The sequence below is a fragment of the Nestor notabilis genome, unplaced genomic scaffold, assembly GCF_000696875.1.
Source record: "Nestor notabilis isolate BGI_N333 unplaced genomic scaffold, ASM69687v1 scaffold25768, whole genome shotgun sequence".
NCBI classification, from domain to species: Eukaryota; Metazoa; Chordata; class Aves; order Psittaciformes; family Psittacidae; genus Nestor; species Nestor notabilis.
In genome coordinates this window covers 1-20,999 of record NW_009940961.1, presented here as the reverse complement: position 1 = coordinate 20,999, position 20,999 = coordinate 1, and the positions used below count along the sequence as shown (strand labels likewise).

Here is a 20,999-nt window from a genome sequence, read left to right as displayed (position 1 = left end):
CAGTTTTGGTTCCAGGCTCAGTTACCCGTCAGTGGAATGTCAGTGGCCTTGGGGTGTTGCTGTCCTTTCTTTCCTACCTCTCATCAAGCCAACACATTTCACTGTTGGGTAGTGCTCTTCACAGCTTGGTCGTAGAGTTCCTGAGAAACAAGGTTTAATTTCAATGGGCAAAATAATACTTGCTCCAGGTGGCAAGCTGGGTGACTAGAAGGGAATGTAAGTGGCAGTGTCTGCCCTTTCAGTAGAGGAATTTGAGAGTAGAGTTTTGGGAATACATCAAGCTTCTTAAATACTGCCTCTGGCTTCTAACATTCAGAAAAAAAATCCTGCTTAGTTGAGAGACCCTTCCAGTAAGAGAGTAACAGCTCTGCCAAACTTCCCTGGCCAGAAACCAGAGCTGAAAAAAGGCAGTGCCTTGTAACAGGAGCGTATCACATCAGTGTTCGTTTCTGCAGTGTGCTTTGTCTGTCTCAGGGCTGGGGGTTTCCCTATTTTTCTTTCTGTATGTTAGCAAGATGTTGTTATGCAGGTTCTGGCAATGGAGCAATGACATAGAATCACAGCATGGTACGGGTTGGAAAGGACCTTAAGATGATCCAGTTCAACCCCTGCCACAGGTAGGGACACTTCCCACTAGACCAGGTTGTTCAAAGCCCTGTCCAGCCTGGATTATTGATGATGGATGATGTTGATTATCTTGTTTCAATGGCACTTACTTTTGGAGCTGTCATTTTAAGAGAGTCCTTGTTACCTAGTATCTGGCAGCCTTGTTACTAACTGGTGTTTGTAGCTTGTCTTGTGATTCTTACTACTGGGGAGCCACTACCAAACCATATGATATTAGAGGCATTTGTGGCCTCTGTCCAGGATTAAAGATTAAACAGCATTATGACTTTATACAATGTCTGCATGAGTATAAATAGTTTCAATGTATTCCATGAGTACTTGGGGAATCGAGCATCTGATTTAAATGCTACTACTTTTTCCTGCTTTTTGGCTTTGAGCTTGACCAGGATGTAATGTTTCTGCACAATTTTCCTGGTGGTGAGTTTTAAGCTTAGTTGATTCTGTCTCTAAGGTAGAGATTCTCCACTTCCTAAATTTAAGTATTTAAAATGCAGAAGAAATGCCTTTTTAAGGCATAAAGTACCTTTTTATTGTACAATGGAATTAAGACCTCTCACTGTTGCATTATTAACGGTGGCGTGACTTGGAAACTCTTAAATCTGCTTTCTTGCTTGGGATTAGCAGGTTCATTGGACTGTGTCACTTTCAGTGCTGAAGCCTTCCAGGAATCTGTGTAACATGTTGATGGAGCTGTAAATATACTTACAAGTCCATTTGTTCTGTTTCTTTTTTCTGCAGCATTGTTTCAAGATGTCTACTGTCCATGAAATTTTAAGCAAGCTCAGCCTTGAAGGAGATGTAAGTATTATTATCTAAGCAAGCAACAGTTTGGTTTACTTCACTGGCACATCTTGTGTCTTTTGCAAGAGACTTCACCAGCAGCGGTACTGAGCTGTACAGTTTACAAGATTCCACACACCTCTTCTACGTAAACTGGAGTTAACCAAAAACCTCATCAGCAGTGATCAGTTTTCAGTCACAAAGCAGCCGTAAACCATAGGACAGTTCTTCAAACCAGCCAACAGCACAGTGTTCAGGTGCTGGGCCGTATGAGAGAGATCACGGGACAGATTGAATGGCTAGTTCACATCTGTGGTCCCTCTTTCTTCCAAAGGAACAAGTGAGTTAAGTGCGGTAAGAGGAGATAGAAATGTATTTGGGTTTGATGACACCTTTTGAGTTTTCTTCCCTCTTCCATCCTGAAGCCCCTCCCCATTAAAAATGGAGAAATGGAGAACATTAGTTAGTGGCATCTTATTGCTGTAACACTTGTCAGCAAAACCAACTACCTCTTGAAAAACCTTATTTTCTCAAACCAGTTTTCTCAACTTTTGTTTTGAAAACTGTGAAGAATCTTGGTTTTGAGGGTGTACTTTCCACCACATCAGAACTTGCTTCATAGTTCTGTTGAAATACCAGAAAGCTCCACTCTGATTTCTTACATTGCAACATTAGATGGTAGGATTCCCAGTGTGGTGTCAGGATATCCCATCATAGATTCGTTACTCTGTGATTGTCACTGAGGACAAAGTGAATCCTATCCATGCATTACTTCATTATGTTGCTTATAAACTTGCTATACTTTTAAATTCTATGGCCAGGAACTCCAGATCTGAGGTCAGTATGAGCAAACTTTTTGCCTATTTTTGAACTTGTTGCGAAATAAATTATGCCATATGATGTTTGTGCAAGAGCTGTTGCAAAGAAGTGGCGAATGCGCTGTAGGTAAGTAGCAAAGCTGATTTTGTACTGCAAAAGCAGTCAGCTGTTCAGATTTCTTGGCCATGTTTATTTCAATGGAGAATTACTTTTGGAATAATAGTTGAGCAATCTTCTCAAGGGCAGAAATTTTTTCTTCCGTGGTGCTTGTGAGGAGTTGCAGAAGTCAAATTGGAATACTGCTCCATTGTCATCAGAAATCCTGCCATCCGATGTAAGAAATACTGGGGGGCTGGTTTGTTCTGTAGATCCTAAGTGAGAAGCCAGAATCACTTAGTAGGTATTCTGTACAAAGGATGTGCCCAGTTCCCCTGAGCAAGTTCAGTGATGTTAAACACAGTACTTCAACCACCCATTTACAGAATGGTCGCAGCTGAACCCAAGTCTTCTCTTGTACAATAAGGAATTCTTGTGTTCTGCATCAGTGGTGTAGTGATTGGTTTGCTTCAAGACAAAGAAACTGGAAAATGGAAAGTCAGTTGGAAAAGCTCTTGTCTGAAAACATGGAACCAGTGCTGTGTGTTTCCTCTGCCACAGGACAGAGGGAAAGCTGGGTCCCAGACTGCAAACATGCTGTGTGTTCTGTCAGAGTACGAGATCATCTTACAGTAAAAACACTCTGTCCAGATGGCTCAGAAAATACATGGAGCTTTGGATGCGTGTAAGGAGAGGTACCCAATTCTGCTTAGCTCAGTAGGTGACTTGCTTCAGCTAAGCCAGAGTGCTAGTTAATTAGATAATGTGTCCTATGACTGTATATACTAATGGGCTGTAGTTGAGGAGTTTTCCAGGCACACCGATTTCTCCTAGGCGACACTGCACATTTCCAGTTACTGTTGCTGTTAGCAATTTGATCTGCTAACAGGAAAGGCTGTGTTTTGTGGTGTGGCTGCGGGCCAAATTGGGACCATTTTTCTAGACTGAGCCCATGGTAAGAGACAAAAGAAGGAATGATTCAGTTTATTGGTGCTTTTTTGACTTCTCTCCACAGCATAAGACAGACTGTCTCAAGAAGACACAGTGGTTGCTGCTGGAGGAATCTCTTTGGGACAGTGGGACCTCTACAGCACGGAGTCAAACGTAGTCAAAAAACATGGAATTTTTTAGTTTACATTTTTTTGTCCTCCTTAGAACAATTTGCATGTAAAAGGATCCTCCAGGGATATTAAGATAGCTTAGTCCTGTTTATGAACCTGACTTTGTGTTGGAGTTAAAGGACTGAAACAAAAGCTTCCAGGTATCTTTAACAGGAAAGCTCAGTTGTTAATGCACTTAGGAAGCAGCTCTGGCAATTTCAGTGTTGGTCACTACGCCTTCCTGCCAGAGTTCAGGTCCCCAGAGAGAACCCAGCAGAGTGGGATTCACTAGTATTTCTCAGCTATTTCTATGAAAATCTGTGGTTTAGTTTAACCTGCCCATGGAAGGTGACACAAGCTAAACTGTTAGCTTACACTGAAGAAGAATTGAATCTCTATTCTGGGGCCCTCCTGTTTGAAGGTATACTCCTCAGGAGAGGACAATAATAAACAGCAGATAAAATCTGTTACCTTCTAAAATGTTGCATCTGTTTACTAAGTGAATTTACCTGTGAGTCCTCTGACTTTTAGCAGAGGTAATTTGAAATGTAATTTGGTTTTGTTAGCCTTATGCTGCTAAAACTAAGGATCTGCATGCACAGAGTTTCAAAAGGAGATTGTGAATAACTTTGGATTGCTAGAACTTTAGGCTTAAAAAGAACTTTTCTGGTGTTAAATTCTATGAGATGGGGCACAAAACTTGTTCTGGCTTACTCATTGTTCATTTTCCATCTCCCTCTACTATTTTGAAATTGTAGCCTGTAATCCTAAGTAAAGTATTGGCTTCAAATCTAAAATACTTCAGACTTAAACTATCTTTGAATTAGCTTTCTATGGTCAATTTCCTTCAGATCTAGCCAGAAAACTCCAGATCTTAGAAGTGTGAGGTTTAGTGAATAAACTTGGAATGTGTTAGGTTTTTGCTGCATATATCTATTAGTATATATTCTTTCTTATAAGCACGGCTGTGAGTGTACTTCTGGACAACACACATCAGCAGAACAGAGTTCGGTGGATCCTGGGAGAATTCCCTTTTGACATAACCCAGTGGTAGCTCTTGAACTTAAAAACGTGGCTAAATACCAGTTAACCAAGAGGCACATGGTTTATTACCTGCAGCGAGGACAGAATTACACGTCTTAACTTTGAGGTGGTTCTTCTTCTTCCAGCATTCTCTCCCACCAAGTGCCTATGCCACAGTTAAGGCCTACTCAAATTTTGATGCTGACCGGGATGCTGCAGCCTTGGAAACAGCCATCAAGACCAAAGGTGAGGAATGTGGGCTGTGGCTTTGATTCTGCTTGTAAAATAGAATGCTGGCTTGGGGAGGGGGGAAATTAAACTAGAAAAGGAGAAGGTACTAAGCCTCCTGGCCAACTTATATGTGTTTCAGTATTCTTACTGGAGGATACCTTTTTTAGGACGCGTTGGATTTTTCAGACCTCACAGATGAAATCTTGACCGAGTTAGATTTTGAGCTCTGTAAACGCATGCTTTAAACGTACTTTTGAAGTTTGTAGCCAAGAGTTGTTGAGGTTATTACTGAAAATGTCCACTTTCTTCTCGGGACTCATCAGTACTTCAAATTCTACTGCTTTTCTGCCACTGAGAATGAAGTGTCAGCTTCTGTGGCAGTGATTTGGGACCCAAGTTCTGAATAATGGATTTCTACTGGGTTATTGGATTGGGCATTTTTTCTTCCTTTCAGCTCTCCAGACAGCTGCACAGGGGTGGTTTGAACATTTTTCTCCTGGTTTTTGAACTAAATACTCATGTATCGTGTATTAATTTGGGTCAAAGAAAGTCCTAGAAACAACGCTATCTGGTTTCTGAAATGATTTTGCAGTATTTCAGAGGCAGGGCAGTGTGAGAGCCCTCTGCTTTTCTGAACCAGACTCTCAGGTAGGCTTCCATCTCTTGTATCAGCGCCAGGATTCATCACTTCCACTGGCTGGTAGGAAACCATGATGGAGCAGGGGACAGCTGCAGCTGCACATTAAAACTTGGAATACTGAAACAATTAGGAGTACATGGACTATGAACTACAACTCTGGAGTAATTCCTTGGTGGTATTCCCAGGGCAGTGATCCTCTGTCCTCGTCCTGCTCTGTAACAAAGAAAGGGTGTGCCACGCTTCCCAGACTTCCTCCAGGCCAGAGAAGCAAGGCTGGGTGTAGCTGGAACTGCAGAGTCTTTTGCCTACATGTCAGGAGAGGGAGAAATCTAAAAGCCAAATGGTTTCTCATCAGAAAGAAATGCAGTCTCCCATCAGTGCCAACAAAGCACATGATTGACTTGCTATGAAATGTAAAATATTGCCCCTCCCTAACTCGTCCTTTTGCATGATTTCTTAATTTAACTGGAAAAATCCCTTGTCTGCTTATCACAGTAGGTTCAGTTCTGGTTTTGAATCATCATATGGTTTGCTTTTATTGTCAAAAATGCTCTTGCAAGAGAGAGGTAAATGTCATCGTGTTTGGCAGAAGATGCTTTGTGTATATGTAGAGTTTTATCTAGGCTTAATTTTTTACAGGTCTGATTATAGAGTCAAATAGACTTTCAGACTTCCAGGGCAGGTACAAATTTACACATTTGAACACTCAAGTTGTTAATTAATGCAAAGGGAAATTGCAGTATCGTAGGCAGTAGAAAAGCTTTTCCAGTCAGGAAAGTCAAGGTCATGTTGGGTTTTTCCTTTCTTCCAGCAAAGAGAAGAGTTTGCTGAGTTTGGTTTTAAGAGACATGGAAACATTTTATTAGAGATGATTCCCAACTCTCTGAACAAGTAATAGGGAAACTTTTTCATGGACCTGCATGTCTATAAGATTGAGCTTATCTCTATTATTAGCTTGTTATCTGGGAGCTCTTTTGGGAAGGTGGCTTTAAAAGGGAGAATCTCTTTATGGTTTCAATACCGAATCTTCACTGTAAAGACTTTCTCAAAGGAAGTATTCCTGGGGGAAATAGAGAACCAGAGTGTTAGGATCCTTCTTCCAGGTGCTGTTTCCTTGGATTTCAAATGCTTCATTACAGGATATTTTGATCTAGAAATACAGAAAATCTATTAAAATGTGAATTCTCTAAAATACATGTGGGTTTTGAAAAGTTGCCATCTAACGAATTAATCCAGCTGTATCTCAGTAATGCAAACTCCCTGAGGCAGAGTCTCCGTTTTGGTGGTTGCATATGAAATGGGTGAAACTTTTTGCTGGCTAAACAACAGCTGTCTATTTGTTTCCGGGCAGAGATCTGGGCTATAGTGTCTGACTGTTCTGCTCTAGGTAATATCTAAATATTCTAGTATTCACTCACATTCTGCAGATTGATACCTCAGAGGTCAGGCATCTTTTATGTACTTTGGGATCTGTGGGAAATACTGTGATTCATTTACTGGGGCTTAGATCTATTTGCAAAAACTATACTGCACAAATACATTGCCCATACCTTTGTTGGGCTTTGTGTGGAGTTCAGTTAAATGCAGGGGGTTTGTATATATCCAACAGCCTAGAAAGGCTGTTCACACAGGTACGCAAAAGTGGCTCTACATGATACAAAATGGGTTTGTAGATAGCAATAGTTCAAACTAGAGCTTGTCTAATGCAAGTAACTTGTTGCAGTTCTGGCTTGTTCCTTTTGTAATAAATGTCATTGCTATGCCTGTTTCATTTTTATGCTGTTTAGTGTTTCTGTGGTGACTTCATCTAGTGCCTTAGTGTGTCCTTTATAAATGTTGGCTTTTTGCTGTATAGGACAAGAGGCTGTTTAATTTCTGTATAATGAATGCTCCACTGTGCCCTGTGTGTAGATTAGCTCAAGTACAGGAGCCTAAATAGAAGAAAATAACTAGAAGAGTACTAAGAGAGCATATGTTAGGTTTCCTTTTAATTCTTTGTAGGAAAGAAGACTGCTGAAGTGTCTCTTTCCCATTTCAGAGTTACTGCCTAGCATCGAGACTTTGTGTGTCTCAGATACTTCGTTAAATAATTCTATTGTCAGACTAGGTTATGAATAGTTCATCACTTGCAACCTAAACTACAACCTCTCATTGAGGTCTCATGGTGTACTGTTTTATTCCATGACTGGCACAATTCAAACACAGGTTTGTTGGAGGAAAGTGCTTTGAAATACATATGTAGTAAATTTGTTATGTCCAAAAATTGGTAAGACAATGTAAACCTAACGGAGGTCTCCTGTAAGATTGAATTCATTGCTTATATAGCGTATCCAACAAGCTTGTACCTTTTAACAGAGTTTTTAATGTTATGAAGTGAAAGTTCAGAGGAAATTGCTGGCATGCTGCTAGGGGAGGATCGCGCCTGAAACCCACCAAACTGCATCAGCCACATGTTCAGAGTATTAATAGTATCAGTAAAGAAATATCTCCTTGCAACATGGGTTGGATTTGGTGAAATCTCGCTGAGCGAAGCAGAGCTGAAACTGGTTTTATCTTTTTTATATTATCTAATTTTTTCCCTTTCACTCCATGGGGATCTGGGGTTTATTCAAGGAAAATAAGACACTGCAGATCATGAGCTCAGTCAGATAGTCGTAGGACTGTGTTAGTACCAGATCCACAATGATCTTGAGGTCTCACAAGGGCTAATCACATACATCTCCCACTAATAATCTAGGGTGAGCTACAATTCCATTTCATACGTACATATAGATAATTGATCTCTGGAGTACCTAGATGCTTTTAGGACAGAAACAGCTTCTGGTATTCTGTCTTTGAAAATGAAATGTAAGAGAAGAGAATTCTAGTAGATCAGCTGAATGAATGCATGCCAGCTCTTGCAAAATTAAAGTATGTTAGCTCTGCTTCCACCTCGAAAGTGAAGTGACTGTCCATAGCAGATGCTTTGTTCAGAACAATGCTGGTGCTGTTGTTTTGGCCCATGGAGATTAAAGTACAGTGTCTTTAAAACAGAACAATTGACAACTCCATCTGATCACTTTGGCCATGTTCATTTCCTCTTCTTTTGCTGACAGAGCCATAGCACTGGGATCTTACCAGAACAACAAACTGCCTCTTCTAGAAGAAGAGTTGTTATTAATTGGGGGTGTCTGTGTGTGTTAAGATCTACTTTCCCCCAGTATGTTTCCATCTGCAAGGAATTTTCCTGTATTAAAAAAATAAAATAAAATTGAGAGCCACAATGTCTGATTTCTCTTTGCTCATTGATAGAAATGCACTGATAAAATCTGCCCAGCCAGAATCAGTTTGGAAATGAACTTTTGTTTCATTACCCTGAAACTTCCAGAGGTTTTAGGGCACAGCAAAGAAAACTGTATGAGCTGCTGTTCTGCTCCACCCCACCTCAGCAGCTGTGAGTCAGCATCCTGTCCATGCAGGGATTCCCAAGTGTGAAGTGCAAGCACACGTTTTCCATTAAATGCCAGAGCAGTGAGTTAACTTCATATTTCCATCCACAAACCACATGAATAAGAAACTTGGACACAGTTATTTGTGGGCTTCTAACTTTTTAAAATTGTGATAAAACTTGAAAATGTGATTTGCCTTTTTTGAATGCCAAGAACAGTTTAAATTTAGAATTTCTTAAAAAGCTCAAGACATTGGCTTATGCTATGGCTGTGCAAGAGCTGAAAAGCCCAATGCGTGTGTGTGTGGCTGTTTGTGGACTGAGAGAATATGGTTTTGTTTATAAAATGGGAACATTTTAGAATGTTCAGGAGTAGGGTATGGCCAAAATGTGCAAACATTCTGTTTTCAACCCCAAATTTGTAACTAAGAAAGACATACGATGCCTTTTGACTTCTGCAGGCCAGAAGAATGCAAATGAAATGCAGCGTTTGAGGTCTGCCTCAGCATGAGCTAAGGACTTGAGGCTACCAAGGACAGTATTGCATTGTGAAAAATGTGAATAGGGTTTCAGAGAACATATTACTACAAAGAGCACAGTAACAAGAAAGCTTCTTTAACTCTTTGTCATACGTCTTTGTAGGTGTGGATGAGGTCACCATCATCAACATCCTGACAAACCGCAGCAATGAGCAGAGGCAGGATATTGCTTTTGCCTATCAGAGGAGAACCAAAAAGGTAACAAAATATGAAGAAATACCAAGTGTTGCATATTCTTCATGTGGAGAGTTAGATTTTTATCGGGGCTTGCATGTTTCACCATTAAGTAGGTGTAAACTGGAGATGAGTATTACTTGGTTTATCTTTTTGCTGAAATTAAGGGTGCATTTACTTTGTCCAGGCTGCCACAGTTTAGGACTCATGGGACTTCCGCATTTGTTGAGTATGCACAACTGGGACTGAAATCTGACTGAAATACCTACCGCTGCCAGAAACAGGGATGGGTGACATAGCCAGCCACAGGATTCCCTGGTGGAATATGTTAAGCAGCTGCAAAAAGCCATTGACATGAAATGCCTCAGTTTGAAGGAAAAGATGAAAGGGGGATGACTTGGGGGACCAAAGTTTTTGTTTGTTTGCGTTGTTGCTGTTAAGACAACTCAGCATAAGGAGGTATTCTGTTTCTGTTCACAGAGCTAGCTGCACTTAGTTGTACTGCAAACTCTGCAGATGTGCAACAAAGTGAGCTGAACCTCACTAGGTACTCTCCTGTCAGAAATACCTGGGGTACTGAGAGAGATGGAGAGAAATCTGTAAAACATGCAGAGTTCTGAATAATGAGTCTTGCTATCTGGAAGGCAAGAGCTGTTCTCTTGACTTTTGAAGTGTTGAGAATCTTACTATAATTGAAGTTTTATGCCCATGAAAAAGAGCAAATTTGTGTAGAGCTAGGATTGTGATGAATGTATCTCTTTCAGGTTTTCCAGACCCCAAATGGTAATCCTCCAATAGCAGCCCAGAGTGCTCATCTGGACCTAAATGTAAACCTAGAGTTAAATTTGGGAATCTCACCAACTTTTATGCATTGCTGAGAGAGGCACATGCAGAAGCACGCACAGGTTGGACACATGCATGTGTGCACACGTCTGCACCCGGTGGTCACACCCTGCGGGCACTGGGAGAGCTGTGCACAGGAGTGGGCCCTGGTACTGATGTGTATCACTTAAAGCTTTGCTGAAGGTTTTGCATGACCACACAAATGCACAGTCAGCAAAATCTGCAACTTTTTTCATGTTTCTCTCTCACCTTTTTCCCTGCTGCAACCCAAAAGCAAACTGGTTTTATAGAGTTTATCAAGTGTCAAAGAATAAAACAGTCTGTAGAAACAATGGAATTTGCAGTAGAGACCACATGGTGAGAAACAAGTGAACAGCAGGAGAGGAGGAAGTGGGATACGAGAAGACATGTAGGTAAATCTTCATGGTTTCCTTTGGCAGCAGGTTGTGCAGCTTTCTTTGGGGATGTGCTGTGTTGTACAGGGCTGCTCGGTTTGTGTCTTGCAGGATTTCTTAGTGGATCATAACAATTTTAAAAAGTCATAGATGTCCCTCTGTTTTCATTGCTCTGAGCTGAGCTGTGTCTAATGGAAACTGTCTTGAGGAAGGGTGTTTGATTTGTGCAGTCATTCCCCATCACTAGTGTTAATGGAGCTACCGGTGAATACTGGGCCTGCAAGAGCTTCTCTCAGCTGACTGGAATTCATGGCATTGTCCTGAAATTTATGAGAGGTATGCGGTGTCTTTGCTGTTTCAGCTGATGACTGAAGAACCTGTTTTCACACAAATAAATGATGTATCCAGAATTGAGTTATTACACTAAAACGTTTCTTAGACTAAAAGAGCTAGATGCCCCAAACCCCCGTTTATTGTCCTGGTCAATCCATGCAGTAGGTGCATACAGTATTAGCATATATTAATTAGTGTCCTGGATTAAATAGATGACTTGAAAGGGAACTAAGTGCCTTGGCTCTGTATTTCTCGGGTACCAACCTCTGAGCTCAGTTTCTCTACACCCTTTTCCCCTGCCCCTCAAGCTCACACATTGTTAGTGTAGAAACCAGCAACTGAAATGTAGCAATTCCCTTCTACAGATTTAACTTCAGTTTAGGGAACACATTCATGGGTGTGAACCCCCGACTTGATCCCAGGGGTTTCCACTTTGTAAGTACTCCACAATGAAGGTGATAATTAGCTTTATTCAAGTTGCATCTGAAATCCATAAAAGAGGGCATTGCCTCTGACTTTATTTGCTACAGACCTGCACACGTCCTGTGAGGTGAACATACCTGCCTGTTTCGTTCTCTAGCACTGACAGTTACCAACAGAGGCTCTGACTACGCTTTTCTGGTAGTTTCCTTGAAGACAGGGATACTTTTTCTGTGCTTATGGACGATTTTTTCTCTTTGGCTGCTTGGGAACTGGGCCTGTACAGTGGAAGAACTGTGCAGTCAATTTTCCGATGTCTCAGCTAGTAAACGGCTGGGATAATAGGAAAACCACAAATGATACAGTGCTACTGGGAAAACTACGGGAGTGTGATGGAGAAACAGTGACCACAGGGAGTCGGACTCGGATCCATCTGTGCTTGTTAGCTCCAACACAGTGTCAGTGCTTGAGGACTGGAGTGGAGCTGTTCCACTGTGTCTGCACTATGCTTCCCAGCACTTTGTCAGCCACCGGTGCATTTCTTCTTTTTTTCAAAGGATGAGAAAAAATTGCTTTGCCCTAATTTCTTTCTTAGGCTTTCATAAAAGAAAAGCTTTTTATGTTCTGTTTCCTTGTCAGTTGGGTAAGAAACACTGTTTGCAGGCTTGGAGACTTAAAGCACTACAGGCTAAATTCTCTGGAGATCAGAACTGAGCTTTAATTTTTTTTCTTCCATCATCCCTCCTTTTTTACAGGAGCTGTCTGCAGCGCTCAAGTCTGCTCTGTCAGGTCATCTGGAGGCAGTGATCTTGGGCTTGCTGAAGACACCAGCTCAGTATGATGCCTCTGAATTGAAAGCTTCCATGAAGGTAAATGAGCTTTGAAATTTAAGTACGAGTTAATCTGCTGTCTCAAGAATGAATAGGGACTTGGTAGCCATGACCACAGTTTTCAAACACGGCCATTGTTTGGTTTTTTTAAGTACTAGAGCTTCAGTATCCAACTACAAGGCATCCAAAATGAGACAAATTATGAAGCTATGTGATTTTTAAACTGACTGCTCTTAAAACCAGTATATACAGGTTCAGAGCACAAAAAGGCCATTAAGAGAGCAGCTGTTAGCTGGAGCCATTAAATTCTCTGCTAGCGTTTTTAGGCTTAAACAGTAGTTTCCAGTTACTGGGTCATATCACTGATCTTGAAAGAACATCCTGTACCAGACCTGCCTCTGTGTAGAACATGAGGTGGAGGATGGGGCATCAAAAGCAGTCTTTAGAGAAACAGCGCCGCAGTGAGTCGCTGTGTTCAGTCGCCTACAACCACAGGCAAGTGTGAAATAGAGTGTGAGCTTAAAAACATCCATTCTGCAGGCCACTGAAACACAACTTCAAGACATGCTCATGCCAGGCCATTTGCCTTTCTTGGCAGACTAAAGTTTGGGAATTTGGATTTACAATGATCACTTAAATTCTGAATGTTCTTGATCAGTTTTCCTTTGGGGTTTTTTTTGGTTAAGCTTTTGGGGTTTTGTTTTGTATTTTAATAATTAAAAAACAACTATTAAAATATGCCTGAAATCCAGGCCACTACAGAAAACCAATGAATTGATTTCTCCAGCCTATGAAAAAGGAGTTAAAAAAACAATCAATCAAACCACCCCCCAGAAGAAAGCAAAACAAAATAACAACCTCCCAAAAAACTTAAATCCCCAAATCCAAAAAACTAGCCCAGTATGGAGCTGGTAAGTCTTCAATTCTGGGCCAAATACCTTCCTTGAGTAATCAGATGCTGCCCTCTTGTGGTTTCAGTAGAGGATATCTGTCATTTACTGTCAGTTTGGGGTTTTTTTGGTTTTTTAATGTCTTACATCTGACATGTTCTATTTGGGATGACCATATGTACTTGATACATAGAGCATCATAAGCTATGACATGGGAGTCAAAGTTGGGTAAAGGAGAGTTGACACTGGGGAGTTCTGGTACACATTCTTACAAAATACTTGAAGTATTTGGAAAATCTTTACATTTTGTCAGCCTTCACTTCTTCCCCAGGTACCTGCTGGAGCCCGCAGTGCAAAACTTTCCTGATTCTCTTAGCTGTGAGCCATTTTTATGAAGCTGCTTGGGTTTAGTTATGTCATGTGTCCTGTTGCCCCCGTTAGAGACACTTATTCCAAAAGGATAGTTTTTCACATAATTGCCTCCATTTTCCGCATGGGAAGGACTGCAGCATGGGAAGTTTTCCCAAGATGTTATTCAGCAGAGTCCTTTTGGAGTTCCGAGGAAACCATGTCCATTTTCATACATTCATTTTGTAACACCTGTATTGCTTTTTAAACAGTAGTAATGCAGCTTAGTTCAAAGTACTGATTCTTCATTGACCTTGATCACAAAAGTGGCTTTGAAATACTTCTCAAATCATTGCACTTGTTCAAGAAAACATAAAATCTGAATATTTAGTTTATCATACTGAATGCATTTTTATTTCTTAATATAGCTAGTAGTATTACTGTTTCATCTGTCTTTGTGCCTTGTGAAGTACGTGGAAAATACGGACAATTCAAGAGGGGATATTTTATTAGCTAGAAATTCAGAACCTGCTAAAACCTTTGCTGACTTGGAGACAAAGCTATGGCTAATGATGGTGTCATCCTTGGCTTTCCTTTTATAATGGAGCAGTTGTATGAACCGAGGTGAAAAAGAAAAGCAGGGAAGAACAAGTTGATTGCTGTCCATTTGCATGCTAGGAATAGGATTTGTTTTCTGCCCACTGAGAGCACAGGAAGAAATCACACGTGGGCTGTGCTGTGTGCTAAGTAGATCTCATCCAGTTACGCTGGTGGGGAGCCTGCTGAGTGTTATGGACACAACAAATGCACCTTGCCCAGAGAAAATACCTACAGGATTTCAAAGCTATTGGAATAGTATTTGGCAACTAAAAATGTTCCATCTGGGGTTTTCGGGTGCAGTTAGCAAAAAATATCCCTGAATGGTTGTGAAACTGTTAGAATGGGAGAAAAGAGATGTCTGTAAAATACTTCTAACCGTTCAAATATGCCTGTTCCTTTCTAGCACTTAACCAAATCATGTGTGTGTTGCAGGGCCTGGGAACTGATGAAGACACACTCATTGAAATCATCTGCTCAAGAACAAATCAGGAGCTTAGTGAAATTATCAGAGTCTACAGGGAAAGTAAGTACTTTGAAAGGTTCAATGGACTATGTTCTTTCACTAAGTTACTTGTGTAAAGGTCCCCTCAGCATGAATTCGGTTATTAGAATCACACAACATCTCCTTTGATTCTCTGGCGGTTGGATGTAAGATACAATTTTGTACTGATGTCCTGGATATTTGTGTGTTTTATTTAGTTTCATCTTGTTGCTTGATAGCAAATATTTACTACTCCTAAGTTGTGTCTAAAGGAATTTTTTGTAAGCTACATGCATTTTGTGCATAGTGACAGAATTAATAGGTCTAGAATTATGTGATAAGAAGGTGAATTTGAAATCTGTTGAAGTGTGCTTGTAAGTTTATTTGGTAGATCTGCCAGAAAAGATGTGAAATAAAACTTCTTTAAAGTATATATTCTGGTTTTGAACTTTTCTAAAGCATGTTATCTGGTTGAAGCTATACTTCTTAGTTGGTTACAAGTAGATACATGAATTTTCATTTAATATTATTTATGTTTTTGCATTGGTTGTTCTGGTTGGGTTTACCACCACTCAGTAGTGCAGATGTCTACTGCCTGTTTGTTTCCCTGGGCTTCAGAGCTGAGCTTCACCAGATACAGACTGAAATGTAGAAAATTGCTGTTTGTTAATGCTTAGTAATTGTTAAGCAATTGTATCGAGGTGCTGGCTGAGTCAAAAAGGACAAACAAAGCCCATGTAGTCTTAATGGCTGGTATTGAAGAAAATATGTAGCAGCAACGAGAATGTTGCTGTTGAAAAGGAAAATGTGATTTTGTAGTGATACAGAGTAGGACCACTTGGAAAGCAATTGAAATGTTTAGACACCAGACCAGAATCTCACACAGCATTCCTCTGATTTATCATAACAGCTTTTGTCTTTCATATAGAACTTGTAATTGCAGTTGTCCAGTCATAAATCCAGGAGTTAGACATTTGTTTATCAAAAAAGCAAATATTCATTGGTGTCTTAGAATGATCTAACAGGATATTGAGCTTAAAATAATATTCCCTTCCTCTTAATAGTCTCAGGCTTTCCTGTTATCCTTCAGTGACAGACTTCGATGGCATGAGAACTTCCAAGACTAGCTGGTAGCAGTGTTGGTTTTGTGCTATGCAAGCATGCTTTTGCATTGTCTTCCACATGTGACTTAGACTGTAGCTGTTTATGTGCATAAAATACAGTAATTGGCAACCGTTGTTCTTGTAAAGGAGTATTTGTAGGACACCATTTATTTTAATTTTGTTTGTTTCTTTTCTAGTGTACAAGACAGAACTGGAAAAGGACATTATATCAGACACATCTGGTGACTTCCGCAAGCTAATGGTTGCCCTGGCCAAGGTAGGTCTGCTTATATTTTTCTACTTTTCCTAGTGGTAACTGACCGATGGCTGCCAGTAGAACAATTGGATTTGAGTAACTTACAAATTTCCTTGTGTATTCACTGTTTTTTTGGGGGGAAAAAAAAATCAAATGTTGAAGGGCAAAGTATTTTGACTGAAATGAAGCATTCATAGCAGCAGCATAATGGGATGGAGCATACTGTTACTCGTTTACCAAATTCAGATTAAAAAAATCAAAGAGAAAAGAATGTGTATATAGCAAACTGCATACTGCCTATTAAACCTCTTCTAAATATTGCTATCCTTGTTTGAAGGGCAAAAGGTGTGAAGATAACTCTGTCATTGATTATGAACTGATTGACCAGGATGCTAGGGTAAGTGCTGGTAATGACCATTAAATGTCTAAAGTTAATATGTAGCTTTTGGGGACACAGAAAGTAAAAACACTATGGGAGTGAGAAGCATTTATAAAAGTAGTTGGGTGTATTTCAGATTGTCTTGCACAGTTATGTTTGTATGCTATCAAAATATCCACCACTTGCAACCTTGACACCTTCAGTTACCAGTTTTCACAGGCTACTGACTCGCTAGTACCTATACAGACACTCGCTGTATAAGCATACTGAGCATGTTGAGAGAGAGCTTTTAACAAAAGAAACACATACACTGTGAAGACTCTTTGCAACCAAGTAATTGTGTAAGATTGAGAGAGGTATCACTGAACTTAGTGGCTGCAAATGCTTGTTTATTACATCTGTATCTGTCAAGGGCAGTACTGCTGAGGTAAACAGAGTAAAACCTGTAGACAGAGGTAAATGCAAAGTAACTAGTCTTAGTTTCAGATCAAATCCGTAGATCTTATCCTAGTGATCTACCCAACCATGCGTCCTTTCATGTTTCTCCCACTGACACAGTTCTAGTAGCACTTGTTTCCAGTAAGGAAATCGTATACGTTTGCGATGGCTTCTTGTGGAATTCCTGTTTTTCATTATTTGCTTTTCATTCTAACCCCAGGAGCTCTATGATGCTGGTGTGAAAAGAAAGGGAACTGATGTCCCCAAGTGGATCAACATTATGACTGAAAGAAGTGTCCCCCACCTGCAGAAAGGTACTGTTCAAGAGACAGATTATTTTTTCCCCTATAAGAGAAAGTTATATTTTGTCCCAGATAAGATTGAAATGAGTGTGAGGAGCACACCTAAAACACAGATCTCATAAGCCTTAATTCATGTCCAAGCTATTATTTTTTTTCAAAGCATAGTTACTTCTGTGGAAGTGTTAATGTCACAGTTTGAAAGTGTGTAGAGCTCTATTTTACACAGGTGTAACAATACTCAATTATATGTCATGAACACTAAGAACAAAAACGTGACAAATCTAGAAGACATGATTGCAGGAGACCTTGAGAAGTTCTTTAGCTTCTCCCTCTGGCCTAGGGTAGCTTAACTGTATTGTGTTTAAATCTGTCACTGAAGACTCTCAAAAGCAGCTCTGATATTGCTGTAAGAAGCACATGAAAAAGCCATTTGAAGACTTCAGGGCCTAAATCAATGTTGTTTCAAAAATACTAGTACAGGATTAAGATGGTGTTAGACCAGATTATGGAGGCGTTCAAAGAAAACAAAAAGGCTGTAGCATGGCAACTTGACTGTCAGCTGCCAAACTCAGGCTGTACTTCACATAAAGGTCTCAGAAGGACTTGAACAGTTTTTAATCATGTGTCTCTGCAGTGCTGTCTCTGGGTTTGATTTGGGTGGTTACTTACACCAGTTCTTCGTCTGGTTTTGATTTCACCTATTTCCTTTCTTGTGATAGTGTTTGAGAGGTACAAGAGCTACAGCCCATATGATATGTTGGAGAGCATCAAGAAGGAGGTTAAGGGAGACTTGGAGAATGCCTTCCTTAATCTTGGTGAGTTACCCTGAAGTAAAGACTAACTTTAGATAGGATCTTTTCAGTGCTTTTGCAGTGTATCATGATGAGGATAGGGCCCAGCTTCCTCTGTGTTGATGGATGAAAAATAAACTGGACATGCTGACATTATTGGATCCACTAGCGTATTTTAGGATATTATAGGTATTCAGAAGTAGAGTATTTTTGCACTCTGCAAAATGCAAATCTTGTTTCCAGATGGAAATAAAAATGATCTGTTGTTAGTTCCACTTCTATGTGATACAGAGGCTTAATGTTTCCCCAACAAATTAAAAGGTTGGAACTGTAGCTGGGCACATTAAGTATTCAATACAGAGAGAGAATTGTGTGTGTGTGAGAGAGAGGAAACGATGGGCGGTGAAGGATGCTAGAGGCTACTTTTTATTAGCTGATTTGGCACTGAATTCTCTGAAATGAGGAGGCAGGGTGTGAGGCTGGTACTGTGGCATGAATTGTGTGTGTGGAGGAGGGCTAAGCATTCTGAAATGATACTAGCCATGAAGAGAAAGATTTTCTTAGATTGTAAGCATTTGTGGCTCAATCACAAGCTTAGCCAAAAAACTTCTAAGTAACAGCTCACATAAAAACAGTTTCTTTATGTTTCCTTTTGGAGAAGTTTTTGCTGAAAACCTTATTTTGAGTACTTACATCTTTTAAAATGGCTCCAAGATTCTGCTGTTCCATGTATGGCCAGGATATTTAACTATTCTTCTCTCTGTCTTCAGTGCAGTGCATTCAGAACAAGCAGCTGTACTTTGCGGACAGACTGTATGATTCCATGAAGGTAGGGAGGACTGTTCTTTCCTTCTATTTTTTTTTTTTTCCTTCCATTGTTTCATTAAGGCACTTTTATTCATATGATGTGACTGGCATGTGAATAAATTAACAATGAGTTGGTTTTGTTCAGAAGCATTCTTTAACAGTTACAAGCTTAGACCATCTATTCATATGCGTCTGGTATAGGGAAATGTAGGAAGGGGTCTCATAATAATGATCTGTATCAGATCATTTGATTATAATTAGCAAAAGTACACATCTTCTGCAGGTAACCAAGAGCTGGTGGCAGAAAAAGCTGTTTATTGACGTGTCCAAATAAGACACTGTATTTGCCTCAAAACATTTTATCATGAAAAGGGTGCAAAGAGAAGCGCCTGGTGACAGCCATTGGGCAATACCAGGAACATGTTCTGGTGAACCGGAACTCCTGCTTACAGTCTAAGTAACTAGATTTTGTGACTGGAAGTTGGTCAGACACTGCTGATGAGAAAGGTACGCTCATGCTCCAATTCCTGGTTCAGAATGATGACCTTAGAAGATGTAAGTCGTTGCATCTTATTGCTACATCTCAGATGACTGTAGTTTGTTGTCTTACCGCTAGGTACAGTGGCTTTTTATGCATTTCAGCTGTTACATCTCTAAATGAGTATCTGCTTGTAGGGCAAGGGAACCCGTGACAAGGTTCTGATCAGGATTATGGTCTCCCGCTGCGAGGTTGACATGCTGAAAATTAAGAGTGAATTCAAGAGGAAATATGGAAAATCTCTCTATTATTTCATCCAGGTAAGTTTTTCAGCTTTTGTTTTTTATCAGTTGTATGGACCTTTGTGGCAGTCGTCACTGGATTCATCGTACCATTAGAACGCATGGGAGGTGTCTCAGAGGCTGTAATGAGAATATTATGTTGTTACCCATGCATTATTGAAAAATTCACCTTTAACTTTGCAGTCTACAGCTGGTACAACTCCTGGCAGCCACTTGACAGGATATGTAGGCTTTGTGCCTATGTGTTAGGAAGGAAAATTCTGTTCACCTTCACACCAAAAGAAAAGAAAACCCAGAATTGCTCTGTGATTGCTGAATGAAAATAGAGCATCTAAATTGCTGCTCCCTTTCATTTCAATGCCTAAGGAGTAGGCTTTTTAGCTAGAGTGATTTTTGTTCATTTCTGTAATAGGGCAGGAGCTATAAGCGCTAAGTTTTATTAACTTGGGGCATAGGTAAAGAGTTTGTGCATCTGTTTAAAAACTAGTCTTCTACCCACCCTCACAGCAGCATATGGTACATTAATCCTTGTATATTCAACTTCATAAATTGAGTCCAAATCTTAAGCCGGAATCTTTTCCTGGAGATGTCAATTTTAGATTATAAGCAAATTTTCAAAGTAGTCAACTTGATGTGTGATTTTTGCAATCATGATGAGAAGGAACAGAATCAAGTCCTTCGGCTTTCCTATGTTGTGTTTCTTTGTTTTCATACCAAAATTTCTCTCCCTTCTTGGCCTTGCAATTGGATTGCAAGAACGATAAACAATTTTAATTCACCCATAACTGAAACTCAGTCTGGATAGTCTCCTCCACGCTGATACAGCTTCCACGGCAAAACTGGTCTGTCCCCCAGGCTTACAATACAATGCATGTCCTTTCCTATTCTGTGACTGTTTCCTCATCTGTATTTTGTACTTTTTCTTCCCTTGCTTTACAGCAAGACACAAAAGGGGATTACCAGAGGGCACTGCTGAACCTGTGTGGTGGAGAGGACTGAAAACTGTGATGGAAGAAGCCTAATTCCAGAGACATGCCTTTTTTTGGTTTTTTTTTTAATCTTCATTTTACTGTAATCATAAAAACAGTGACTTGCCTAGCTAACCTTGACCTGCCTTTGCATCTGCACCAACCCCTGCGGTAGTACGCTTGCCGAGGCTGTGAGCACTGCCCCCAGCAGCAGCGCTCTGCTTGGCTCTGCTTGGCTCTGCCAAGGGTCCCCGTAGCGTGCAGCCAGAGAAACTAACCTTCCACACGTAAACGAGGTTCCAAGCGCTTGTGAAAGACTCTGCCTCTCCGTGCGATGTTTCTAATAAAACATAAATAAAACTGGAGTTTTACTTTAAGAGTATGGTCTCTTTCACACATTTAATTTGAAAACCGTGTGAATAACTGGCGTGTATTTAGCCTTCACCGTTAATTTTATGTGGTGTTTTTCCTCCTCCCGGTGTTCACTACTTGTGGCTGAAGCCTCAAAGCCCTTCCCCTGTTTAATGATTCCGTTCCTGAGCACAAGCAAAACCCTTTTTCCCCTCACTAAAACCTGAG

General features: G+C 40.3%; 1 protein-coding gene across 1 annotated transcript; it reads left to right on the top strand.

Annotated features, from left to right (window-relative positions):
• The first annotated feature begins 1,367 nt into the window (after positions 1–1,367).
• ANXA2 (annexin A2) lies at positions 1,368–20,499 on the top strand. Its single transcript, XM_010020639.1, has 12 exons — positions 1,368–1,425; positions 4,592–4,691; positions 9,386–9,480; positions 12,203–12,316; positions 14,548–14,638; positions 15,897–15,976; positions 16,293–16,352; positions 16,993–17,086; positions 17,794–17,889; positions 18,636–18,694; positions 19,348–19,470; positions 20,392–20,499. Exons 1-12 carry the CDS (start codon positions 1,378–1,380, stop codon positions 20,449–20,451), a joined length of 1,020 nt encoding a protein of 339 aa, XP_010018941.1. The 5' UTR covers positions 1,368–1,377; the 3' UTR covers positions 20,452–20,499.
• Positions 20,500–20,999: the final 500 nt, after the last annotated feature.

Coding starts and splice junctions, on each gene's coding strand:
- ANXA2 (XM_010020639.1), top strand. CDS start 1,378: ATGTCTACTGTCCATGAAATTTTAAGCAAGCTCAGCCTTGAAGGAGAT. Junction 14,639..15,896: donor TATCAGAGTCTACAGGGAAA/GTAAGTACTTTG, acceptor TTTCTTTTCTAG/TGTACAAGACAGAACTGGAA. Junction 17,890..18,635: donor GAATGCCTTCCTTAATCTTG/GTGAGTTACCCT, acceptor CTCTGTCTTCAG/TGCAGTGCATTCAGAACAAG.